General features: G+C 38.2%; 1 protein-coding gene across 1 annotated transcript in view; it reads left to right on the top strand.

Annotated features, from left to right (window-relative positions):
• ihha (Indian hedgehog signaling molecule a) overlaps window positions 1-24,879 on the top strand; it is a 35,916-nt gene that overhangs the window by 2,076 nt on the left and 8,961 nt on the right. The window contains exon 2 of the mRNA XM_041264368.1: window positions 12,235-12,496. Within this exon, the coding sequence (XP_041120302.1) occupies window positions 12,235-12,496 (262 nt within the window). The remainder of the gene's footprint in view (window positions 1-12,234; window positions 12,497-24,879) is intronic.

Below are 24,879 nucleotides of genomic sequence, written 5' to 3'. Positions count from 1 at the left end.
TGGTTCCTGCCCTTTGCCCACTTTGTTTAAACCAAGCGAACCTTATTGATTTAGTTTTATTGACTTTTTTTCTCCGTCCAGCCGAGATTACTCATTAGGGAACGTTATTTACACAGGTTTTTATAGTCACGCAACCAGTCATCACTATTGTAAACCCGTCACTGACAAATTATAGTGAAACTGATTTTCTTTTAAATATGTACGTATCCAAGTAACTCTGGATCTAAATATTTGTGAGGTCCGAACAACGAATTTATTTAACACACAAAACAAACGTGTACCCCCCTGCCCCCCGCTCTGTTACCCGTTGGCTTGACTCCGGAATTAATTAATGAATGGAAGGTACGGAATAGAATTCTGAGCTGCTATCTTGGGGAACCCCGCCCCGCACCCCACTGTTTTATTTGCTATTAAATCATTAGATTGGTGTAAATCGTCATAGAAAAAAAAAAAAAAAAAAAAAAAAACATTGTAAGGTGATTTTCACATGTGTTTTGAAGCTATTGTGTTTCTATAATACAAGACGGACATTATTTGTTACAAATGGATTGCAAATCGATACACGGAAAGTTAATATAAATACAAGTTTTCATTGGGTTAGCTATTATATAAAATTCAGTAGCATATATTCAGGGAATTCCTGTTTATCAAAAGTGAGGGATTCTCAGAAATTATAATGTAAAGTTATTTTTCTCTATGATTTTCAGTTAAATGAAGCTGGTTGTTACAGTTATGTGAAGTAAATGAGTGTTCGAACCTTACGGTTGTCCGTGTTTGTGTAGTGGTTAGGACAAACCGCTCCTCTAAAATCCTGACGACCATGAAAGAAAAAATAACGCCGTTTTAAAGCTTGATTTATGAACCCTCTGACGAGTTTGCTTTCCCGAAGCAAAGCAGAAAATAGTGTGTATCCAAAAAATCCAAACATTCTGCTGAATGCGGTACCTATGTCATTTCAATCAGCACAGAGAGGCTGCGCGGAATGCAAAAGGCAAAAACAGGTGACAGAAACACTTGCGGAGAGGAAAGAAAAACTAATATTTCTGAGGAAAACCTCAGAACACCGGCTTTCAATCCTAAACTCACTTTTCACTTTAAATGTCCGACACACCATGCAAATCTGCGCAATCTGGTTTATCAGTGCAAAAAACCTCAACATGGAAAAGACTTTGAAAAATGTGGTCATCTTTTTCCATTTGTTTACTTTAATTAGTAGAAGTGGATTTTATCTTAAAACAGCCTATAATAATGTTTGAGTTTTCACTGAAATATTATTTTTTGCAATGTTTACTACATTCCAGCCTTATATCTACTCTGCCTTAATATAGACCAGATATTGTTGGCTGTCCAGTTTCTTTGCATTGCCTAAGGCAATTTTAAATCTAGGGATTCTGTATGTAAGCTTTGTTTTAGCTCCTGGAAGGAAGGAAGGAAGGAATATAACACATTTTACATTTTCATCTTTTGTATAAGGATAACAGTTTACAAGAAAGAACTAGAAAGGTTATACGTTCAACATGGGTTTGTGCGGTAACAACTTTTCTAAATATGAAAAAGAAAGAAGCCGGTATGCACTGCACATTTAACACATCTGAATTGTTGTACTAAACTATCACTCATTGGTTTCTTTAAAAACTGAATTTCATTACTAGATAGTTTTCAGTATTGAATTTTCCAGTCCTCAGGTAAATCGTAATAAAGTTAATCAAACTAAATAGGACTGGGGTGTGTTCTAAATGGGAAAACGAGCCCACGTGGAATGACAGGTCCTGTTTGGAGGTGACTGTAAAACAAAAGTGTAGAAAATGAAGAATTTCCTGTATTGCATTTAAAGAAGGTGCAGAAATAGCTGTACACCACGAATACTCACTAAGACCACCCGACTTCAGCTATGAGTCTTTCCAGCAGCCCCAGTGCTTGAAAAGATGCACGTTAGCAAGCCCCCTAAACAATGGTCTAAAAAGAATTAGCAATGGCAGAATAACACAAAACACACATTCTGGGATATTAAACAGTTAAGAAATAAAATGCAGTAACAACTGGCTATTAAGGCCAGTCAAGGGACCAAGAAAATGTTACCTTAAGGGGGCTGGCCTTACTACTGAAAGGACACAGCTGAAGCTTCTGTCAAAAATGTTTACAATGGTGTCTTAGTGTCTAATAGTTATTCTATTAAATCCCCATGTCAACCTAGTTACATCATGTGGAATCCAAGTTTTCAGAGGGTTAGGTACTTTAGACCATGTTGGTCCCTAGTGATGTAATAGTGGCTCAATACGTTTGGGACTGCAGACAGTAATACTGAATACAGGGGTGGCTTTAATACGGATGAGGGTTACTGCCTTCATTGTGAGGTGGCCTTTTTACTGAGGTGGCCTTAAGTGAGGCCTGTATTCTGAATGGTATAAAGTATCTTTTACTTTATAAAGGAGATTTCACAGCATGTCAATTTGATTTAAAAAGCTGCCCTATATATTTCCTGGGACGGAAACAGAGACAAAGTAACTGGAGACCAACAGTTAATGAGAGTCCCACGACAAAGCTTAACCGGGGAGTCACGGCTAACAAATCCTGTAGTCACTCAGCCACTAGATTGTGGAGTAGTATTCCCGATGAGATCAGAACCTAACCGTCATACTATATTAAAAAAAAAAAGTATGCAGAGAAATGTTTTGAAAGTGTTCATTTTCACTGTACTGACTCCTGTATGACACTATGTGTGTGTGTGCATGTCCTGTGTGAAACTGTGTGAGTGTGCATGTACTGTGTGAAACTGTGTGTGTGTGTATGTGCATATCCTGTATGAAACTGTGTGTGTATGTGCATGTCCTGTATGAAACTGTGTGTGTGTATGTGCATGTCCTGTATGACATGGTGTGTGTGTGTGTGTGTGTGTGTGCATGTCCTGTATCAAACTGTGTGTGTGTGTGTGTGTGTGTGTTTGTGCATGTCCTTTATGACACGGTGTGTGTGTGTGTGTGCGTGCGTGTCCTGTATGAAACTGTGTGTGTGTGTATGTGCATGTCCTGTATGGGCATAGGTACAAATCTTTGAGTAATCTTTCTCTTATATTTTGTCTGAACCGCATATTTTTAAACAGATTTGAAAAACTACAAAAAATCGTGTTTCGAGGCTATTTTTCTAAGAGGTGTATCATTATTTTCACAGTATAATGCTAGATTGAAGCTGGTAAGAACAATTTTTTAACTACAGCTACTTGTTATCTCATTGCCTTTGTAATTGCTTCAGCTCAGATCTCTCACACTAAATTATTCTAAATCATTCACACTGGACCCTATATATAAAACTTTAATTATTATTAATGACTTCTCAATTGTTATTTTCAAAGTATATTCTTGAAATGCAGTACACTTCTACACTGTTGATAATGGAGCTGGGAAAAGCCTAGAATCCAACTATTTGTTTAATTAAGACAGTTAAAACCCACACTTTTAAATACCCTTGTTCTTGTACAATCTTTGACTTTACTGTGAGTATTGATACGAGGCACAAACTTGAATGTATTTTAAAAAGTTAAAGTATGCAGAGGAATGTTTTGAAAGTGTTCATTTTCACTGTTTGCAAGGATATTAAACCTCGCACATACCACTACCTACGTCTGTATCTTACACACACACACATATCTACAGCTATGGACACAAGTTTTGCATCAACTTATAGAATTAACACATTTTGCTTTATAAAGTCAAATGAAACCTGTATAAAACTTTAAATCTAACATGAAATACTTCTATTATGCCTTCCGGCAGACTTTTGCGATATAATTTTATAGGTTATTTGATTACATGATGTTAAATAAAAGATCAAAATTCTGTTCATGTACTTTTGTTTTTTAAATTATGTCTCAATCCTAACATTCTATGCGATGCAAAACTTTTGGCCAGAGCTGTATGTGCTACCATTTATTCAACTTTTAAAACTAAACTTTAGTTTTTTGTGCTCTTTCAGATCAAACTTATTTGTTTTAAACTAAATTATTTTTAAACCGTAATATTCATCTAATTAGAGACAGAACAAGAAAGCATTAATAGCAGCGTCAATATGCTGCAGGTGCCACGCATACAGGATCAATTGAAAATGCATTTTTAAAAATACTTTTGAGTGACACAAACTTATATTGTGCAGGTCAAATCTATTTCAGGTCACACTTTCTTAATAACCTTTAGAAAAAACTAAAATACTGCTTTTTTAATAAAAAAAATCTTAATATTTTAGGATTGGTTTCATGCAATTGTTCTGAGTGGGTTCTTCAATACTGAGCCATACTTTTTCTCTAAATCTGCTTTTTTACTGAGTAGGTGGGGCTGGACATGTTGTCACATTGTCACATGATTTGAATAGAAGGAGGAAGGTTGTTCAGAAGTTAGGATTCTCCAGACAAACTCCAAACAGCCTAAAGCCTGGTCAAGGTACATATTAGGAATACAAAATATGATAACTCAATACTGGAGAAACGGGACCCCTCAGAATCACGGTAAATGTAAAAAAGAATTTGAAATGATATATGAAGTTATTTACTAATAAAACTGTTCAAACAAGACCACAGTTATTTGCCCTGATATCAGTTTCAAGTGTCTGGCTTGCTTTTTGTTTAAGAATCTATTTTTATGTTTGTTTTTATTTCTGATATTTTAGTTTTGTTTTGGCACGCATGCAAAGCATAGTTCAAGCCTTTGCAATGACCATTGCCACTTGCCCACTGGTTCAATATAAACTTTGAGTTCAAGTCATGCTTTCTGTGGTTATACTGTGCATTTACCATAGTTTGGTATGTTTTCAAATATACTTCACCATACCTCGGTGGGCTCTGCAATGCGTATCTTTGCTTCAACATGCTTTCTCTGTTTTATTACATGTTTATTTGCTTTTACTGTAAGAAACTTTAATAAGGGTATTCACTGTACTATCAATACATTCAATTGTGTAAGAAACAAAACAGTAAACAGATAAAATTGAAGATAACTAAAAAGAAAATGGCTTAAAATTAGTAAAACTTTATAGGCAAACTTAAAATGACACAGAACACACTACCCTCATTGAAAAATCAGTTTAGTTCCAGTTGATCTGTCTGTCTGTCTGTCTGCATCTTACACTACACGGTGAACATGATAACTGTCTGTCTGTCTGCATCTTACACTACATGGTGAACATAACTGTCTGTCTTTGCATCTTACACTACCTGATGAACATAATAACTGTCTGTCTGTGCATCTTACGCTACCTGATGAACACGATAACTGTCTGTCTGTCTGCATCTTACACTACATGGTGAACATGATAACTGTCTGTCTGTGCATCTTACACTACATGGTGAACATGATAACTGTCTGACTGTGCACCTGACACTACATGGTGAACATGATAACTGTCTACTGTGCATCTTACACTACATGGTGAACATGATGACTGTCTATCTGTGCATCTTACACCTTTTTCACACTGGGAACACTTACCAAGTGTGCTGGGAGCTTTTCAGTGGAAACCTCCTTGGATCGTTTCTCTTTCACACTGGATGTGTGCTGTGAGTTCACGTCCATCTTTTCAAGTGTACCGAGAACACTTCCCTTTCACATTACACATCTGCAATTGTACTGAGAATACAAAAAAAGAGCTAACAGCTAATAAATAGTAAATAAAACAAAACTTGTTACAGTTTGATACATGATACGTAAAAACGAATTTAACATTTGGCAGCCTTAATTTAATATAATGCAATTTAATATATAAAACGTTTTGCACTTACTGTTCATAAACCACTTATCTCATGGATTTTTTTTAAACATATTCTATTCTGTGGTAGAAAGGTCCTTATGCAGCTGATCTATAGGATGCAGTAGCAATATTACGGTCTTGGCAAAACCGAACACAATGCAATTGTTTTCTTTATAGCACTGGGACAAATACGCATATTAATTAAAATGTATTCACGTCACAGGATTTACAAATTAAAGTAAAACTACCATTTAAATGAAACCAGTGCATGAGAGAAGCGTGAATGCCATAAAACCCCGTATTATTATTATAGCCTACTTCGTGTTCAGACCATCTTCTTGTGGGATCTGCTGTTTGCACAAAGTCTCACCCGGAGTTTGTAGTCTCTCACCTACTGGCACTACTACGAAAACAAATCTCAAGTTATCATTTGTTTATTATATAGGCCCGCCTAATATAACATATATGACATAGTTAAATATTCTTAATTCTCGATTGTTTTAAATGTGGCAGGGTTTATTTTAAATCTTTTTTTAAAAAATAACTTTTAAAGTTTAAGTTCTGAAATCAGTTAGCTAAAGCATAAGTACAATTTTTCTACAGCTGCAGAAGAGGCAAAGGAATGCTTTTCTTCGTCTCCATTTCAAGGTGTGCTACATTGATGGCAATAATACTACTGTATACAAGATTCTTCTGGTTTTAGTTCCAGCTGAGTTACATCAGTTACTGAACTAAATATAATTGACACTTTGGTACACTTGACGTTTGCAACTGAACTGAGATCATTTTTCTTTCACACTGAAGCAAAAATAAGCGAACTGTCCCCAGAACGGATGTAACCGTGCCGAGACCACCTCCGTCATGTGGTCTTGGGTTCGTTTTAATCGTTCCCGGATCGTTTGGAGCGTTCACACTTAGGAGCAAACGTTCCAAACTCAAACGAACCGTACCGGGAAACGAAATGTCAGCCAAGTGTGAATGGGGCCTTACACTGTATCTGTGCATCTTACACTACATGGTGAACATGATAACTGAACATGTGCCTTGATATGGATCTTTTATCAGAATCAACACTTGTATCATACACTCCTAGCCTCCTATAAAACTCTTGATGTTATATACTGTGTCCTGTTTGATTATAAAGACCTCGGTATGTGTGCCTGCACTAGGTCACTTCATCTTGCTGTGGGAGTCGAGATTAAATCAATTTTAAAATGTTTTAAATAATGTAGGTGTGTTTTTAAACATGCTTAGAATGGTGAGATTTTAATCAGACTACATGAGAGACCATGCAATAGGGAGGTGCTGTACGAGTTTACTCCAGTCTTTAATTTCAGTCTTTAATTTCATTTTTTTTTAAGTCGAAGAACACCTACTGACTATAAAACTTGTAACAGACATCCAAGTAATGTATTTGAAGGTCTTTTAATCATAGTTTGTTTTTCAGTTTTTCACATTATTGTGAATTTTCATTCTTCAGAAATCAGGAGTTCATTAAACACTAGAGGAAACACTTTGAAAATATGACCCACTGATACTGAGATTCATTAAACGAACGCATTTGTGTTAAAATACAAGTGCAGGCGTTGTATGACAGACCCTTCAAATACTTTGTTGAAAGGGTTACATCTACTGAAATTATTCCATAAGTCTTACTTGTGAACTTTAGTTTGATATAAGTCTAACACCTGTTATGTTCTGGGGAGTCATATAGTCAGGGAAGGGCAGGCGTCCACGAGAATATGTGCTTCATTCAGAAATGCACGTGCAAAATCTACATAGCGAATGGAAGTAATCTTGGATGCCTATACGCATTGACATCTCTGAGTAATCATACAAACAGAAGATAACCTCTGTAATTCCCCAACATTAACCAGCGTGCATATTAAGTCTGTGTTAGTGACTTTATATAAACGATTACTATTAAATGCCAGTCAAAGATCATTTACTAAAGAGCGTGTAGCTTCAAGTGTCATTTAAATTGCTTTTTAACATTTCCCTTCTAACTATTTTATGATGCAATGATTCTTGTTTCTGTTACTTCTATAATTAGGTATTATTCTTTATTTGTTTCTTTTTATATTTATTTTATATTTATTTCTTTTAGCTGATTTTTTAGCTGACTTTTCAGTCCTTCCTACTGTATATATACTGCTCTCAAATATGTTGCTCAGGGCTTACAAAAAGTGCAGTGTAGTGGGTTTCAGTTGCACAGTGGTTAGCGTCCTGGGCAGCAGTGTAGAAGGCAGTGGGTTTGAGGAGCTCAGTGGTTACAGAAAGCCCAGAGCTGCAGTGTGGAAGGCAGTGGGTTTGAGGAGCTCAGTGGTTACAGAAAGCCCTGGGCTGCAGTGTGGAAGGCAGTGGGTTTGAGGAGCTCAGTGGTTACAGAAAGCTCTGGGCTGCAGTGTGGAAGGCAGTGGGTTTGAGGAGCTCAGTGGTTACAGAAAGCTCTGGGCTGCAGTGTGGAAGGCAGTGGGTTTGAGGAGCTCAGTGGTTACAGAAAGCTCTTGGCTGCAGTGTGGAAGGCAGTGGGTTTGAGAAACTACTCGCCCATAGTTACACAGAAAGTCAATGGTTGAGCTGAGACACAAATCTAGGGTCCTGACTCTTAGGTCCAACCACTAGACCAAACTGCTTCCAGGGTTATCACTATAATTACAGGGTGGGTTATATATATACCGACAGGTACAAAATATATGTTCTTTGTTGTTTTTTTTTTTTTTAAATTTTATTCAAGAAGTATACACCTCAGTACTTTCATAATACTATACATGGATCAAAGAACCAATTCCAGGCTGTTGTCTTCTGGTGAATGCTAATATAATTCAAGATCCATTATCACGGACAGACTTAGTGCAACGTCTACGGTATATTAAGAATAAACGTGTTTTAGAATAAGAGTGTTTTACTTAAGCCTACATATAAATTGTCCAGATTTATTTTTGGTATAAACATGTATTTTCAATAAAAGTAAGTTTAGAACAGAAGGCAGAAATAATTTTTTAAACAGTTAGAAATGCATGGAATAGCCTACCAGGTGACATAGTAGGGAAATATAATCCTGTCAATCCTGTCCTATTAATGAGGGCCAATGGTGTGCTAAGACCAAGCCTTGATGGGCTGAATGGCCTCTATATTCCTACACTTTTCTTCATTCTTAAGTGTCCTCCTGAATTCAGGAGTGTTATCTCTTAGCTTGAACAGATGAGAAGGGGGGTAGTCAGTCCTGCTGAAAAGTCAATCCGGTAGCAACACTCCACTGAAGATTTCCTCTTGGTAGTATTTTGAGTTGCACCTTTTACAAACACATTCGAGGTAATTCTTTCCAGAGGCCAAGATCTGTTATGTACAATAGTTCCTCTCAGTACTACAGCCTCAAAGCTGCATTTATTTGCCTTTGCTTAAGCCAGGACGTGCTATTGATATGGAGATGGCGTATAATTTTCACGTTTTTCGTTCTGTGAGGCCCTATTTTCTTCACTGACCTGACGACCACAAGACAAACAAAGACTCCTTAGTTTGGAATGCAAACATGCACAACTCCAGGCAGTTTAATATATCTAGGAGACACACTGAGGGTAAATAGATGTTGGTGTATGGTGAAGCTGCTCATTAAAAAGCGAAGGTTGAGTCATTCCCTTTAGAATTTGATAAAGCTTTACAGAGACTGGGTCACTGGCAGTTATGTGGTAGTGCAATGCAAACACTGGATTGACTACCCCTTCACAGACACTGGCCACTTAGCAATGTTGGCTGTACTAAAAAAAGCTACGGTTACACCTTGGATTTGTTATGTAAATATAACATAGTAATACAGTGTACTGTACTGTATCCGAAAAAGCAACAGACCTATACTTTAAGGCGTAGTCCCTAAAATGAGTAAAGCAGGATGACATACCATGAGTTCCAGCTATGAAAGCTTGGAGAAGTGCAGCCTGACATGATACCAAAGCTGATATATTCTGTTGAACCTTTAAAGACTTTTAAAAGTGAACAATGTATTTTAAACCCTTTACACTAATGAAGACAATGGGCAAAAATTTGTTTAAGGGATATGTTATAGGATCTACATTTCTTTAATGTACTGTATAATATTTTATTATACGTGTTCTGTATGGCTCTGTTTTGTTGTTTCTGCTTATATGCCATGCTTACTCCTGTCTCCTCAAAACCGATTGTGGGAAATTGAAGTAAGCATATTAACATTGTGCTGTGCCCTGAAGATTGTAACACTGATATGCTTCCCCACCTCACTTCCCAGCAAAAGCATTAAAAGATATCAACAAGAAAAGAAAAAGATATATTATTGGATGTAAAGTATCCAATTAGTATACACTGGATTAAATAACTAAATTAATCCAACTTTCTATGACGCCATATCAGAATCTTAATTGATTAATACTTATTTCAAATTAGCCCCCCATGCTGGTATGTTTGAATGGCCAAAGACTCTGCGCAATTCTTTTTTAAATGTTTCTGATTGTATATTTGGTGAAAGCTGAGGGACATGAGATCCGAGCCCCCTCCCACACACTTACTTTTAGAAAGAACATGTGCACAGAGGAAAGGAATTATCTTGCTACGCTACCTAATCCCAAACTTCTACTGAGATGGAATTAATTTGTTGAAACTTCCTAAGCTTTGTATTTGTATTCTGGAAGGCAGCCACAGATCAGAGCTAGCTGTCTGTCTGCATGAAGATGTTTTCCCCACAGCAGACTGTTTACCTTTTAAATATGCATCATCTTTTTATTTTATGTCTGTGCCAGTCAAGAGATTGAGATCGTTAGCGGTGTCTGCTCCTGTCTACGTTAGTCATCCACTGGCTCGCGAGCCCAAACATTCAATCAATTATTTAGTGCAAGTGTGTGTTTATTGCAGTGGCAAGGGCAAGGTTGAGAGACCAGTAATGCGGTCCCTGGCAGTCAGCTTACACTAATGAGTATCTGGCCTCTTTCCGTATTGTACTGTGGGAGCTAATGGTTTCTGAAACATGAATATCTTTCATGGCATTGACATTCAAATGCTGCTGCTGAGCTTCAGATGTAGTTAAGATTTATGACAGCGTGCAAGAGGGCTGCAGTGAAGTGGTACTTTATTTTACTGTAACACTGCATTAATAATTCAGAGATTCCCTACGCTCTTGTGTTGTTCACCAGATGGTTATTGTTGAAGATGTTTATTCTAGGCCACTCTTTGAAGATAGGGGCTTGTTTACAGAAAGGCCCTTTGCTGGGGTCGGGAAGCTATAATATTTGTACAGGTCAGCCGCTTTGAACTTCTAAACGTGTTTATAAAGAGACTCCTGTCTCTGTGATAGGTTAGGGAAATGGAGATAGTGATCTGGGGGTATCCCGTTTGAACCAGCCTTACTCATTTACAAAGGGGCCTGCAGCCTGGGGAAATGGAGATATGTATATGAAGGAGCTCATTTGAGCTGGCATCCATGTTTACAACAGGGTGGGGAAGTGAAGATATTTACACAGCATAGACCTCTGGCCATGCGTGCTCCTTCCTAAGAGGCACTGCTCCTAGACTGTGGTGGGACAATGAAGATATTTATAAAGTTCACTGAGTAAAATAACAAAACACAACCAGATAGAAATGCGGAATTTGGGAACAGTGCTGTTGGTGTTAATATATTACATATAAACCCATGGGGGTGAGATATAAATGTTCTAGGTTTTGGGTGCGATTGTGAATGTTGAGTGCTAGCTCAAATAGTTCTTGGTTACTGTAACCTCGAGATGACGTGACAGTATTATGTGTACAGTTTTGGTGTACATTTTTTGTAATACAGTATATAGTATGACAGAGAATTAATAAAGTTTATTTTGAACAGTTAATTAAGTGTTGCAAATAGAACTGTCTGAAATGATACAATATATATATATATATAAAACTTTACAAATAAATAGAAGTATGCAGGGTAAAAAGACAATTTAAGTGCCAGTTTAGATTGCTTAAAGATGCTTTAGGTTGATAAACTAATGGGGTTCAGTACACATGTGCATGCTCTTATTGTCTGTGTATATTCAGTCTCTTTGTCCTTTCTAACGCTGTCTCTGTCTATACACTGTCTCTCCATCCTCTAACCCTGTCTTGCTGCCCTATGTAACCCTCTCTCTGTCCCTGTCTCTAACCCTGTCACCATATGACCCCTGTCTTTCCGTTCTCTCTATCCCTGTCTCTATCTCTGTCTGTCTGTCCGCTGTCTCTTACCTGTCTCCATATGTCCCCTGCCTCTCTATCCTCTCTAACCCTGTCTCTGTCTGTCCTTGTCTCTCTATTCTCTCTAGCCCTGTCTGTCTGTCCTGTCTCTCTATCCTCCCTAACCCTGTCTATATCTGTTCCATGTCTCTATCCTCTCAGACCCTGTCTCCCTCTCTCTATCCTCTCTAACCCTGTCTCTCTGTCCCATGTCTCTCTATCCTCTCTGTCCCTCTGTCACTGTCTGTCCCTTGTCTTTCTATCCACTCTAACCTGGTCTCCTCTCTGCAGCGCTGCAAGGACAAGCTGAACTCGCTGGCGATCTCGGTGATGAACCAGTGGCCCGGAGTGAAGCTGCGGGTAACGGAGGGCTGGGACGAGGACGGACATCACTCCGAGGAGTCTCTCCACTACGAGGGACGCGCTGTGGACATCACCACCTCCGACCGCGATCGCAGCAAGTATGGCATGCTGGCCAGGCTGGCTGTGGAGGCAGGCTTTGACTGGGTGTACTACGAGTCCAAGGCACATGTGCACTGCTCTGTGAAGTCAGGTACAGGGGGCGGGGCATGGGAGAGGGTGTGGGGCTGGAGGGGGGCACATACTAATGCACTAGGCAAGGACAGCTCTGTGAAGTCAGGTAGAGGGGACGGGGCATGGGAGCGGGTGTGGTCGGCAGATACTAATGCACAAGGCAGGGGAGCTCACAAACTGATGAGCTTTCCACAGAAACCAGGGGAGGGTCATTAGTGTTGATTGGGCATATTTACCATTCAAAATGAAACAAGTGAAGAAACCGCTGCTTGGGTTTGTGCGGATTGCTGTTCTCCACAGGGTCTAAGAAAAATAGCAATCAACACAAATCCAAACAGCTTTCTTAATTTGTTTCACTTTGAATGGTAAATCTGCCCAATCAACACCAATGACCCTCACCCTGATTGTCAGTACTTGATTTCTGTAGAGAGCTCAATACGGTTAATCAAATAATCGGTGTGTGCAGCTCTACTAGGCAGGCAGTGTCCAGCCGTAAGACTGCAGTTGTTATTAACAAATGTACGTCAATGGCCTGATAAATCACAAGCTGATGGACTAAAAGCTAGTAAGATTCTGGGACAACATAAGCATAAATAATATCCTTACATCAAATGGAGACAAAAACAAATCTACATTTGAAAAATGTTAGTTCTATCAATCTGTTCATGAAAAAGCTCAATTTTGTTAAATGCATATATTAAAAGAAAACTTTTTTTCCTTTTACTTGTTTGTTTTTAAGACATCAGAAATGTGTATTATTGGCACCTTTTTTTAAGTAGAAAAACAAACAGAAGAATTTAACTTAAGGCCTCTGAATGCTTCCAAACGGTTCAACGCCTATCTGTAAATTTGCAGTCCACATTTTCTCTCCTGTCTGCACTTTTATATATAACCTCTGGGGTGATGGACATAACACAAGATAGTGCTTGCTTGGCTTGTGTAGCTGTTGATACAAAACCATTGAGTACCATATGTGCCGACTGTTAAATATAGTGATTCAATGCTTTTTAATATTCTGTGTGGTTGTCAATCATGTTCCCATTGGCACTGTATGCCTGGTAAATGGTATTCTATAACATTAGAGTACCACACACCATCTTTTCATTTGCCATGCAGTTGATGCCTTCAGAATATTGTGTGCTCATTGCCAGAATGCTTGCTTATTTAAATTGTTGGTGTACATTGCTCTTTTTTAAGGTTACCAATATAGTTATGATGTAATCAATTAATCCAAATACTTGTTGGTGGAAAATCAATTCTGTAATTGTGTTGTGTTTCAAGGCTTGATGTTTGAGGCAAACCTTATAGTTTGTATTTCAAGATCCTCTCAGGGCTAGGGCTATTTTTGTTATGTGGGAGCCATGAGCAATATTGTCATGCTGTATAATGAACGAGGGAGACCAGGTACAACCCTACTCGAGGGTACCACGTGGTGTCTCATTTCAACTTGGGTACCAGTTTTCTGCTTTATTTGCTCTGGAGGTGAATATGAATAGCTACTACCTTCCCACCCACAACAACATATGTGGAGGTTCATTAAAAGCCATTGGAGCCGGGTAAGGCTTCGTTCTACAATGCATTCTTTGTGGAATATGCCCCATTGGACCTGGCGATGCATTGCTTTATGAGTCGGAAACACAGAAAGACTCACAGAAGTGATGGATGTGTTACTCCCCCGCAGACTTACATGCAGACACCTGCTAATATACTGTCCACCCTGTCAAGCTATGACTGAAGCAGACTTGCACCAGGGAGACACATCACTTCTATACTGTTATTAACAACCTTTTATTTACGTGCCACTGTTTGTATCTTGTTTCTCAATTCCCATTGTTTACGCTAATATACACAGCAACTATGCATACATTATTTGTCAAACACTTTTTTACTGGATGTTCTGTATCACTAAGATGGATATCTTCTAATTTGACATTTCCTGAAAGAATAAAAAGTAGTCCCTCTTGAGTTTAAAAAAAAAAAAATTGCCATGAGATAAAAAAGGCTGATTGTAATAGCAGTTGAAAACCTCTGCAGTCCGAAATGGATTGACTCCTCCATCCCCTCCCTCGAGCTTCACCTGCTGCTCAGGGACTGCTGGAGGCTCTGAGCGATCCAGGTTGTTAGCACAGGTGAGGTAAGTGTTAGACAGACTAGGCAACAGCCAGGTAATGAACAGAATAAGACAAGCCAAGGCCTGGCAGTGCGGCCTTAGTCCAGAGGGAGGGAATTAAACCAATCCGATATGAACAAAGACTAAAGAATGGTCATGTTCTTATACTATACAACGTTTTTTTTTTTTAAAGCCCATTTGCAGGAGGGTTTTAGCTTGAATTGAATTCTACAGCTTATTTAAACATGCGGTGCCTGTAGAAACCTTTGTAGGATCTACTTTTAAGACAAAGCCAGTATTCCTACCAATTTGAACTTGCATTTAGTAATGAGGACTCTGCGTGGTAAACATGGCAGAGCTCCCAAAACTAACCCAGGAAAGGAAAGGTGAAAGAGATTTCCACAAGTTTCCCAGGAAGCACCAGGGCTGGCCTAGCTTGCAGGCCCCCAGATATACTTGTTCAGCAAACGCCTCTCATAGTGCTGCTGGTCTCCTTGCTAGTCTGACTCTACCCCAAACTCTTTATTAACTTTCCTGCCTACATACTTACACATTGACAAACAGCGTTCCAGCCCAATCCTGTCCGCCGCTTTGCTAGCAACTCCAGTGCTGAGGCTAAAGTGACAGCAAAACCTCTCAATAACAGAAAACTACTTTAGCAAGGGACCCATCCCTTTCATGCTACTTCAAGTATTCCTACACAACTAGGCCTAGAAACCTAGTCCCCCGGTGAGACCTAGCTGTGGCATTGCTGTAAACAGCGTGTTGAGTAACCCCCCTTGCTTATTTTTTTGTTTTGAAAGTCTTTCATACAATAGGTAGGTACCTCAAAAGACCTTCAATCGGCTTTTAAACTCCATAACAAGGTATATTCAAGCTATTACTTACAAACCCCAAAGTACAGTCCAAACTACAAGGGGCTGCTTTCTTTTGGAAAGACATCCTCACACTTACTTATAAATAAGTATGCACGCACACACACACACACACACACACGTACGCACGCATACACACACATGCACGCACACATACACACACATACACACACACGCACACGCGCTCACAGACACATAGACATATTCACACAATTATACACACTCAAGACTCACAGCCCCCTCCCTCCACACACAGATATGCACATTACCAGTGGCAGATTCATTAAAAATAACTAAGGACATTGGAGCAGATATTTGGAGTCAGGTAGATCTCAGTGGACTGTGGTTAGCAAAGGCCAGCTGAGCTGAATCGGACATGAGTGATTTATTGTGAGCCCCTGAACCTTCCTCTGGTTGGACTGTTAAATATTACAATATACGTGATAAATTATTAAATGAATAATAATATTTGTTGATTTGTTTTTACTTGCATATTTACATTTTTCTTTTATCTCCTTACATTTTTTTAATTAAAAAAAGCAAATCATTTTTGCATAACTTTGAAATGAGAACCCCCAATTAGTCTCAAGAGACCAGAAACTTAATATAAATATTAAAGTCTAATGACTTTTAAACTCAACAATATGTCTCCCACAGTCTGCATACTCTGTATGTGTGTTAAAATGAATGTTAGATTTGGAGGTTCATGATATAAATCTTTGCACATCTTAATACCCTGTGACAAAAATGCAATATCGCCAACCTCTTTCTTTTGAATGAATATGCAGTGATGTTAAAACAGACTTAATACATTTCCCCTATGGGAAAAAACATCACTGGCATTAATGTAGAATTAAAGTAATTGTAGCTAACAGAATATTTCCATTAAATGTCTCCGCCATGCTCAGATATTCATTTTATAGGTATAAAGTGTGGAAGAAACTTGTATTTTCATTTAAAAAATGGATATTTGGTACAGCACTAGGTTAAATAAAATTCTGTTCTCAAGCAAGGCTGTGTTGTACTTCCTGGGTCATTTCACCTAGAGTGTGAAATTATCCTCACCCCTTTACTGGCTTCTTTCCTGTCAATAACCAATCAGCTGCTTCCCCTATTGACTGACATGCTTTTAGCCAGTAACATGCTTTGACCCAGGAAGTGCAAACAGATAACCCAAGCATATGGCAAAGAGACTGAAGAGCTTCCTTTAACCTAAAGAATTACTAGATATCATGTTTTAAAATACATGTGCTCTACAACATGTTGAGTTTAAAACTGCAGTTTGCTGTATCCTTTGTTGTCCCTATCGCAGCGTTATATTTTTTAAAACATATTTTGAAATTTGTAATCAAACATCAAGTGGGAAACACATTTCTCAATATTTACTCAGAAACGTTTGCCAGTAGAAAGAGAGTTTCTCTTGTAAGAATCTCTGGTTCTCTGATTGGAATGAGTGGTGTATTGTGGGAACAGAAAACGGCATTGTTGCACCAGGGAGCTGGCTCTGGATACATTGTGATGTTAGAAGAACATCTGGTGAACTTTCCAGAGTGAAAGTTGAAAAAAAGCGATTCCCTAGTTGATTTATACATGATGTGTGAATAAAAATATCAAAACAAGTATACTGAAAAATGCATTGCTGTGATATGAACAGCACAGGTAAAGTATTTCTTATAAACACTGCAGGAGGTTCTGTCAAACTTCAATCTGCTTGAAGGTCATTCTCTGTCTTATCAATTATTTATCTAAAGACTGAAGCAAATATACTGTTCTCCTTTGGTATTTCCTATATTTCTTTGTATCGTATCTTGCTGTCAATGATTGATTTCCTACTTTTCCCTTTTTTTCTTGTGTTTCTCTGACAGTTTGTTCCCTTTATCTTTTTGTTTTTCCTTTCCTCATTTTGCCCAGATTGATTTTCAGGCTACGAGCCATAAAAAGAGACATCTTGGAGTTTGCTGACTCTGCGTTCAAACTGACTGCCGCGGCCACGTTGTTTGTGGCCGTGTTTTGAGTGACGCAGAGAAGCGTGGCTAGAACACTGTTCTAGTGTATTCACATGAAGAGGAAGACACAAACAGCAGAGAAAGTGACACGTTTACTGTAGGTACCTGCAGAGAACTCCCCTGCCTGGTATGCTGTTGATGGCTTCACTTGGCTCCAACAGCCTTTAAAGTTGCGATTTGTACACGCACTTGGACCGTGCAAGAAGGAGAAAAAACAAACAGAAAAAATTACTTTGGAAGGAAGCTAAATAACCTTTGCCAGACTATAAACATGACAGAAATCTCTCCTACGGATCAAATCTAAGGATAACGTTGGTGAAACCCGCACTCTCAGGTATTCACTGTGTTACTGTATATATTGCTACTCTAGACTTCCTAAATAGGCTTTGCTGTACTTTATTACATCCTTGGATTTCACTTTCAAACAACATCCCAAAGCTTCATAAACACATTGTATCTGGACAGGTCTGCAAACATTATCACTCCAAAGAAACAGGACCACTTTAATAATGTCAATCACGCCAAGGCTGTAATAAAACAAATAGAGACTGTTGGTTTCAGGACCAAAAAAAATGTCAGATACAATCTTGGTGTTACAAAACTTGACTTTATTGTGCACAAATGGCCTCAACCACTGGTGAAAGTGGTCTTCAACTTCAGGTTGTGTGTGTGGGGTACCGTGTTCAAATTTGAACTGAGGTCCCAGCATTAGTTAACTAACCAAGAACAAGGTCCTAGACTGGAATGAGCTGGAAGGCCACAGGCTGCTACAGCCGCGATATTAGACAAGTTTTGTGATTCCCCAGAATGTGATTTGGGACTATTGCCCTCAAAAGCAGCCTCTATTTGTAGGATTAATGTAGTGCCTCAATAGTTTTGCTGCATTATAGTCTAGTGCATCTATATTTCTTAAAGAACTGAGGTTGTATACTGTGTTTTGTAACTGAGCAGTGCTTTCTTTACCTTTTAAAAATTTTTAAAACCATGTTCTTGCCTCTCAGAAGTCCCCTCAGTTTGTTTTCCTGTAGTTACTTTGAATAGTGAAAGTAACAGTTTCTTGCAAACTAATCATAATGAAATGATAACTACAGTACAGTACAGCGCCTATCAAGTGTATAAGGGGAACACCTGTGGATAAGATCAGAGACAGACTCGGTTTCTTTTTTTTTTTTTAATAAATGTAATAGTCAGCAATTATTTTATTATTTTCTCCCAATTTGGCATATCTATTTATTTTTAGGCTCAGCTCACCATGCAGCCACCTCAGAGCTACAGCGTCGGAGGACAACGCAGCTTTGGGCAGCTTATAGGCAAGCCTGCAGGCACCTGGCCAGACCACAGGGGTTGCTGGTGCACGGTGAGCCAAGGAAACCCTGGCTGACCTAACCGCCCCACCTTCACCTGGCAGCGCTCAGCCAATTGTGTGGCGCCCTGGGAGCTCCTGTCCACAGTTGGCAGTGGAATAGCCTGGACTCGAACCGCCAATGTCCAGGCTTAGGGCGCATCCTGAACTCCACGCGAAGCACTTTTGCTAGATGCGCCGTTCGGGAGCCCCAGAGTTTGAGGTTTCTATACTAACGCAGGAATTGGAATGCCTTCCTTAGTGATACAGGTGACAAGTCCTTCTGACTTTCCAGTTTTAAGTTCGTAGATACAGTATTCATTTTAAACAAGTCAGTCAGACTCAGTGGAATTAGTCGTTCAGAGACAACCCGTGCTGTGCGCTGAAGGAGAACCTCCGAGATGATTGTTCATTGAAATTGTACCATGTCCCATTTTAACATGATTTTGGATCCCAATGAAAGTGAATGACAGAAACATTATAATAGTTATATCTCAGGAGGCCAACAGTGGACCAAAACATATGGACTCCATAGGGACTATTTAAGTATCTTAGATTTTATGTTCAGGCATTTTGCGAAATTACTGATTTTAGTTTTACAAATTTTTACGGATTTTGCAAAATTACTGCTGTTATAAGCATTCTATTACACTGTTTGACTGATTAAAGGTTTTCAGTCATTTTATGAAATTACTGTTTCACTTGGTTATTACATGAAATGCCTAAATGTTTCATTGCATTTCATGAAATGACCTGCGTTAAGGGCATTCTATTACACTATTTCACTGATTTAAAGGTTAATTAGAAGAGGAAGGAGAATCTGTCATTTTGGTGTTAGCATTGATTACATTCATTTTTTAAATGTCACCTTTTCAGAATTTAACTGCATTTATTGTGGTTCATAATAAGAGATGATTATAATGAGCGATTATAATGAGGGGTTCACATAACTTTTATCATTAGGTCCTCATGACGGTACCAGCAGAAATAGTCTGGTATTCACCACAATTAGGGGTCATTATCCAAGTCTGTCTAGCTGCACCTCCTCCTCCGACAGGTCAAACAATTGGGATATCAAGGATCAGGGGTGTAAAGTTGGAGCTAAATTCTAGCACCAGGGTACCTTATATAGCGCGAGCAACATACAATTCTGGCGCCAGCAGACATGTTTAATTTATTGTTATTATTAAAATGTATTTATTTTTTAAATTATTTGTTAGCAACCATAGACGATGACAGTTTCTCATTGGGTCTGGACTACTCACATGACCCACCCACACTCATCCACATACACAGGAGAGAAGGGTTGTGTCGTGTGAGGAGTTGTAAGGAGGGCTCTGGTGCTTTTAAAACAGTTTAGCCTCATTTTTCAAAACGATTTCCACCCCTGTCAAGGATGCTGGGTTCAGGATAAAATGTTTCAGTGGTCATCTTACATATGAATATGCATCAGGGCAGAAAGTCTGATATTCGGGATCGATATTTGTTTTTTAAAATGTTGATATGTGGAAACCCACTCTCACAAGCAGCACTGCTTAATGGCAGTGTCAGAGACAACAAACAATACGTTCTGAATGTTTAAGTAGGAGTACGGATTGCTGGTTATTACAATGTGCAACAAGTCATCACCCACTGTCTATTTATTTTAATAGCATACCACAAAATTCCAGCCCTGGGATTTAAAAGCAAAATAAATAAATAAATAAATAAATAGTTCTTCACTTGTTGAACACGTTAGCTTGACGACACAACAGTATTTACTGAAGGATGTAACTGAGAGGAAAAAATATATTATTTTAAGTAAAATACTTAAATAAATGTATTTTTTTTTTAAATCACATTTAAATGTAATGGCTCTGAAACATTGACACCTCCTCTCATCAGCTAGGGAAGCAAGATTCCACAATGCTAAATTGAGTGAGATTGTTTGAAGTCTCTATTAAATGATATTGATGTTATGATTATGAACTAGAGTGATTCCACCTATCACTGTCCTTTTTTATTTTTTATAAAATCCTGAAGCAGCCAATGATAGCGCTGGCAGGAATTGACTTTTTAGTGAATTGCAACCCTCCAGCCTTCAGTGAGATATGAGGACTGATATTTAAGTATGGGCAGCGATATTTATTATTATTTTTATTTAGCAGACATCTCTATCCAAGGCGACTTACAGAGACTAGGGTGAGTGAACTATGCATCAGCTGCAGAGTCACTTACAACGTCTCGCCCGAAAGACGGAGCACAAGGAGGTTATGACTTGCTAAGGGTCACACTATGAGTCAGTGGCTGAGACCTCCTGGTTACAAGCCCTTTTCTTTAACCACTGGACCACACTGCCTCAGTTACCCGGAGACATTGAGACTCAATAGAAAATCGGGAGGTTAGGCAGGTGTGGGTCACAGCCAGATAATGTGCTTGACCTTGTAAGCGTGAGCACCCTTGCTGCCTATGTGAAAAATCCTTTCATGTTAAAAATGTGCTGACAGTACGCATTTGCATGTTAAAAACAATATGGAATTCTGCATTTGTTTTTTTTTATTGGTGTGCATGCTGATTATAATGATTATAATGAGAGATGCTTCACTCATGGTGTAAGGACTCAGTTTGGACAGCCAGAACTTTATAGTCCCAAACTACACAGAATGTGTCTCTTATACCAGATGGTTCATAAGGGGCATCTCTCACAGTACATACATAATTTATGAAGTGATTAATGTTTATTTTTTATTTTTAACATGAAAATGTTATACATAAATTAATTGCTCTTAAAACCAATGAAGAGCCCTGGAACTTACTTAGAGGCGCTGCAGTAAACTTCAACAAAAGAACGTCTTAATAATCCAAATATTTAAGCACAGAATATTTGAATTTGTTATTTTATGCATTATTATAACACTAGTTATATCTCAGACTTAAAGGTTTTTATTCCTGCTACAAAGCTTTTTTGTGATTTTTATTTTTTGTTTTAGCAAATAGAATTCATAGATGCATAGCACAATGTTTAAATTAAATTTGGGATCGGGAAGATGGTTAATAATACCAAATCACCAGGGATTTCATATAATGCCTAACTACTATTGTCAGGCATTTTGCAAAATACCTGATTTCATAATATGCATACCATATGTGCGTGTGTGTGTGTGTGTGTGTATATATATATATATATATATATATATATATATATATATATATATATATATATACACACACACACACAGTGCCTTGCAAAAGTATTCAGACCCCTGACCAATTCTGTCATATTACCGAATTACAAATGGTACATTGAAATTTCATTCTGTTTGATATTTTATTTTTAAACCCTGAATCAATTATTGTAAAGTGACATTGGTTTTATTTTGGGAAATATTTTTAAGAAAAATATAAAACTGAAATATCTTGCTTGCATAAGTATTCAACCCCTGTGCTGTGTAAGCTCCCAGTTTGCACAGATGAAAGAAATTGCCCTAAAGAAGACACAATTACCTTACCATTGGCCTCCGGCTGTGAACCATTAAAGTTACTGTCACATTTTCTGGATAAAAACCCCACTGTTGAAGGATCATTGGTAAGGCTGTGAATCTGAAGGAAAATGAAGACCAAAGAGCATTCTACAGAAGTTAGAGATAAAGTAATACAAATGAATAATTAGGGAAAGGGTACAAAATAATATCAAAGTGTTTAAATATCCCAGTGAGCACAGTTGGATCTATAATCAGGAAGTGGAAGCTGCATCACACCACCCAGGCACTGCCAAGAAAAGGACGTCCCTCAAAACTCAACGCTCAAACAAGGAGACTTATGAGAGAAGCCACAGAAAGGCCAACAATCACTTTGAAGGAGCTACAGAGTTCAGTGGCTGGGAGTGGAGTAATGGTGCACCAGTCAACCATATCAAGAGCTCTGCATAACACTGGCCTGTATGGGAGGGTGACAAGAAAGAAGCTGTTGCTCAAAAAGTACCATCTGAAAGCACGTCTGGAGTTTGCCAGAAAGCAAGAGAGTGACCCAGCTGCAATGTGGGAAAAGGTTTTGTGGTCAGATGAGACCAAGATAGAGTTTTTTGGCCAAAACTCAAAGCGCTATGTGTGGCGCAAACCTAACACTGCCCATGCCTCAAGACACACCATCCCTACAGTGAAGTATGGTGGTGGCAGCATCATGCTGTGGAGATGCTTCTCATCAGCAGGGACTGGGCATTTTGTTACAATTGAAGGAAGAATGGATGGAGCAAAGTACAGGAAAATACTGCAAGAGAATCTGCTTCAGTCCACTAAAAAACTGAAGCTTGGGAGGAAATTTACCGTTCAGCAGGACAATGATCCCAAGCACAAGGCCAAAGCAACATTGGAGTGGCTCAAGAACAAAAAGGTGAATGTCCTACAGTGGCCCAGTCAAAGTCCTGATCTCAATCCCATTGAGAATCTGTGGCACTATTTGAAAATTGCGGTCCACAAGCATCGTCCAACCAACCTGAACAACCTGGAGCAAATCTGCCAAGAAGAATGGGCCAAAATCACTCCGACACTGTGTGCAAAGCTGGTACATACCCAAAAGATTTAAAGCTGTTATTGCAGTGAAAGGTGTCTCTACCAAATATTAATGTGTGGGGGTTGAATACTTATGCAAGCAAGATATTTCAGTTTTTTTTTTTTTTTTTTTTAAATATTTCCCAACATAAAACCAATGTCACCTTACAATAATTGATTTTGAGTTTAAGTGTTTTAAAATAAAATATTGAACAGAACGAAATTTCAATGTACCATTTGTAATTCAGTAATATGAGAGAATTCGTCAGGGGTCTGAATACTTTTGCAAGGCACTGTGCGTGTATATATATATATATATATATATATATATATATATATATATATATATATATATATATATATATATATATATATATATATATATATATATATATATATATATATATATATATATATATATATATATATATATATATATATATATATACATACACACACATGCACACAGCTACAGTATGCATGTAAGTAGAAGCAAAGTAATATCTCTTGTTAGCTGATCTAGATTTCAAGCATGGCTTTCAGAGGTGAGACGTAGAAGAAAGACAGCCAGCCTCATCTCTTCACTCCCTTGTGGTTGTATTTTAATAGTGATTGATTCATTCTAATATTCTATTATCTTGTGTGTCAGTAAGACTACAAAGTAGCCAGTGCTGACACCACACCCTCAAAGCCTCACGTCTCAGAGACAATGTGATGTATTTACAGTGTTTAGAAACACTGCTTGCTATATGTGTCAGGGACTGTACAAAACTGTAAAGAAAGTTTTAAGGAACTTCAAAGCCTGTTTTTAATAATTAAGGCAAAAATGTAGTTGACAAAAAGCTTCTTCAGAGGAGGTTAGAAGTTTATTCTCAGTTAACCAAAGTTTATAAAAAAAAAAAAAAAAATTTAAACAGTCCTTAATGTTATTGTGAATAGGAGGTATTTTCTTCAAATTTCACACATTTACTCATATATTCGCTAGGACATTAGTTAGAAGAAATCTATGCTATGTGTCATGAGGGTTGGAACTAAATTTGTTTTCCCTATAACAGGAAAACATCACCAAAAACCTTTCAGCTTTCATTAGCGTAGCCAATCGTAGCAGAATGCATGTATAAATAAATGATGGCGCCCAATAGCTGTTCTAATAAATGTGCAAACCAGCTTTCATCACTGTTTAATGAGCTTCTCTCAAGATATAACATGTTGGGTACATGTTGCTAAACAGACAACACAGTAAAAGATGAGATAAAGGGATAGGGGAAGCAGGGTTTAGATGTGAAGTCCTGGAAGTGCAATGAGTCAAGGGGAGACTTGACAGGAAAGTGGGAGGCCTGGGTTTAGCTGTGAGAAGATTACTGTGGATATTGATGATTAACTAATTCTTTTGTTTCAGACTTGACTGGTCCTTTTAAATCCTCTTATCTGTCCATCTTATCTTTCATGGGTCCTTTCCTTTCCCAAATATTAGTTTTATAAGTTCTGATAGTAATTGTTAGCACACACACAAGACAATGAATGGTTTTACATCTTAATCACC

This window comes from Polyodon spathula, chromosome 11 (assembly GCF_017654505.1).
Source record: "Polyodon spathula isolate WHYD16114869_AA chromosome 11, ASM1765450v1, whole genome shotgun sequence".
In the NCBI taxonomy this organism is placed as follows: Eukaryota; Metazoa; Chordata; class Actinopteri; order Acipenseriformes; family Polyodontidae; genus Polyodon; species Polyodon spathula.
The sequence above is the reverse complement of the archived record's forward strand: the minus strand, read 5'-3'. Positions and strand labels throughout refer to the sequence as shown.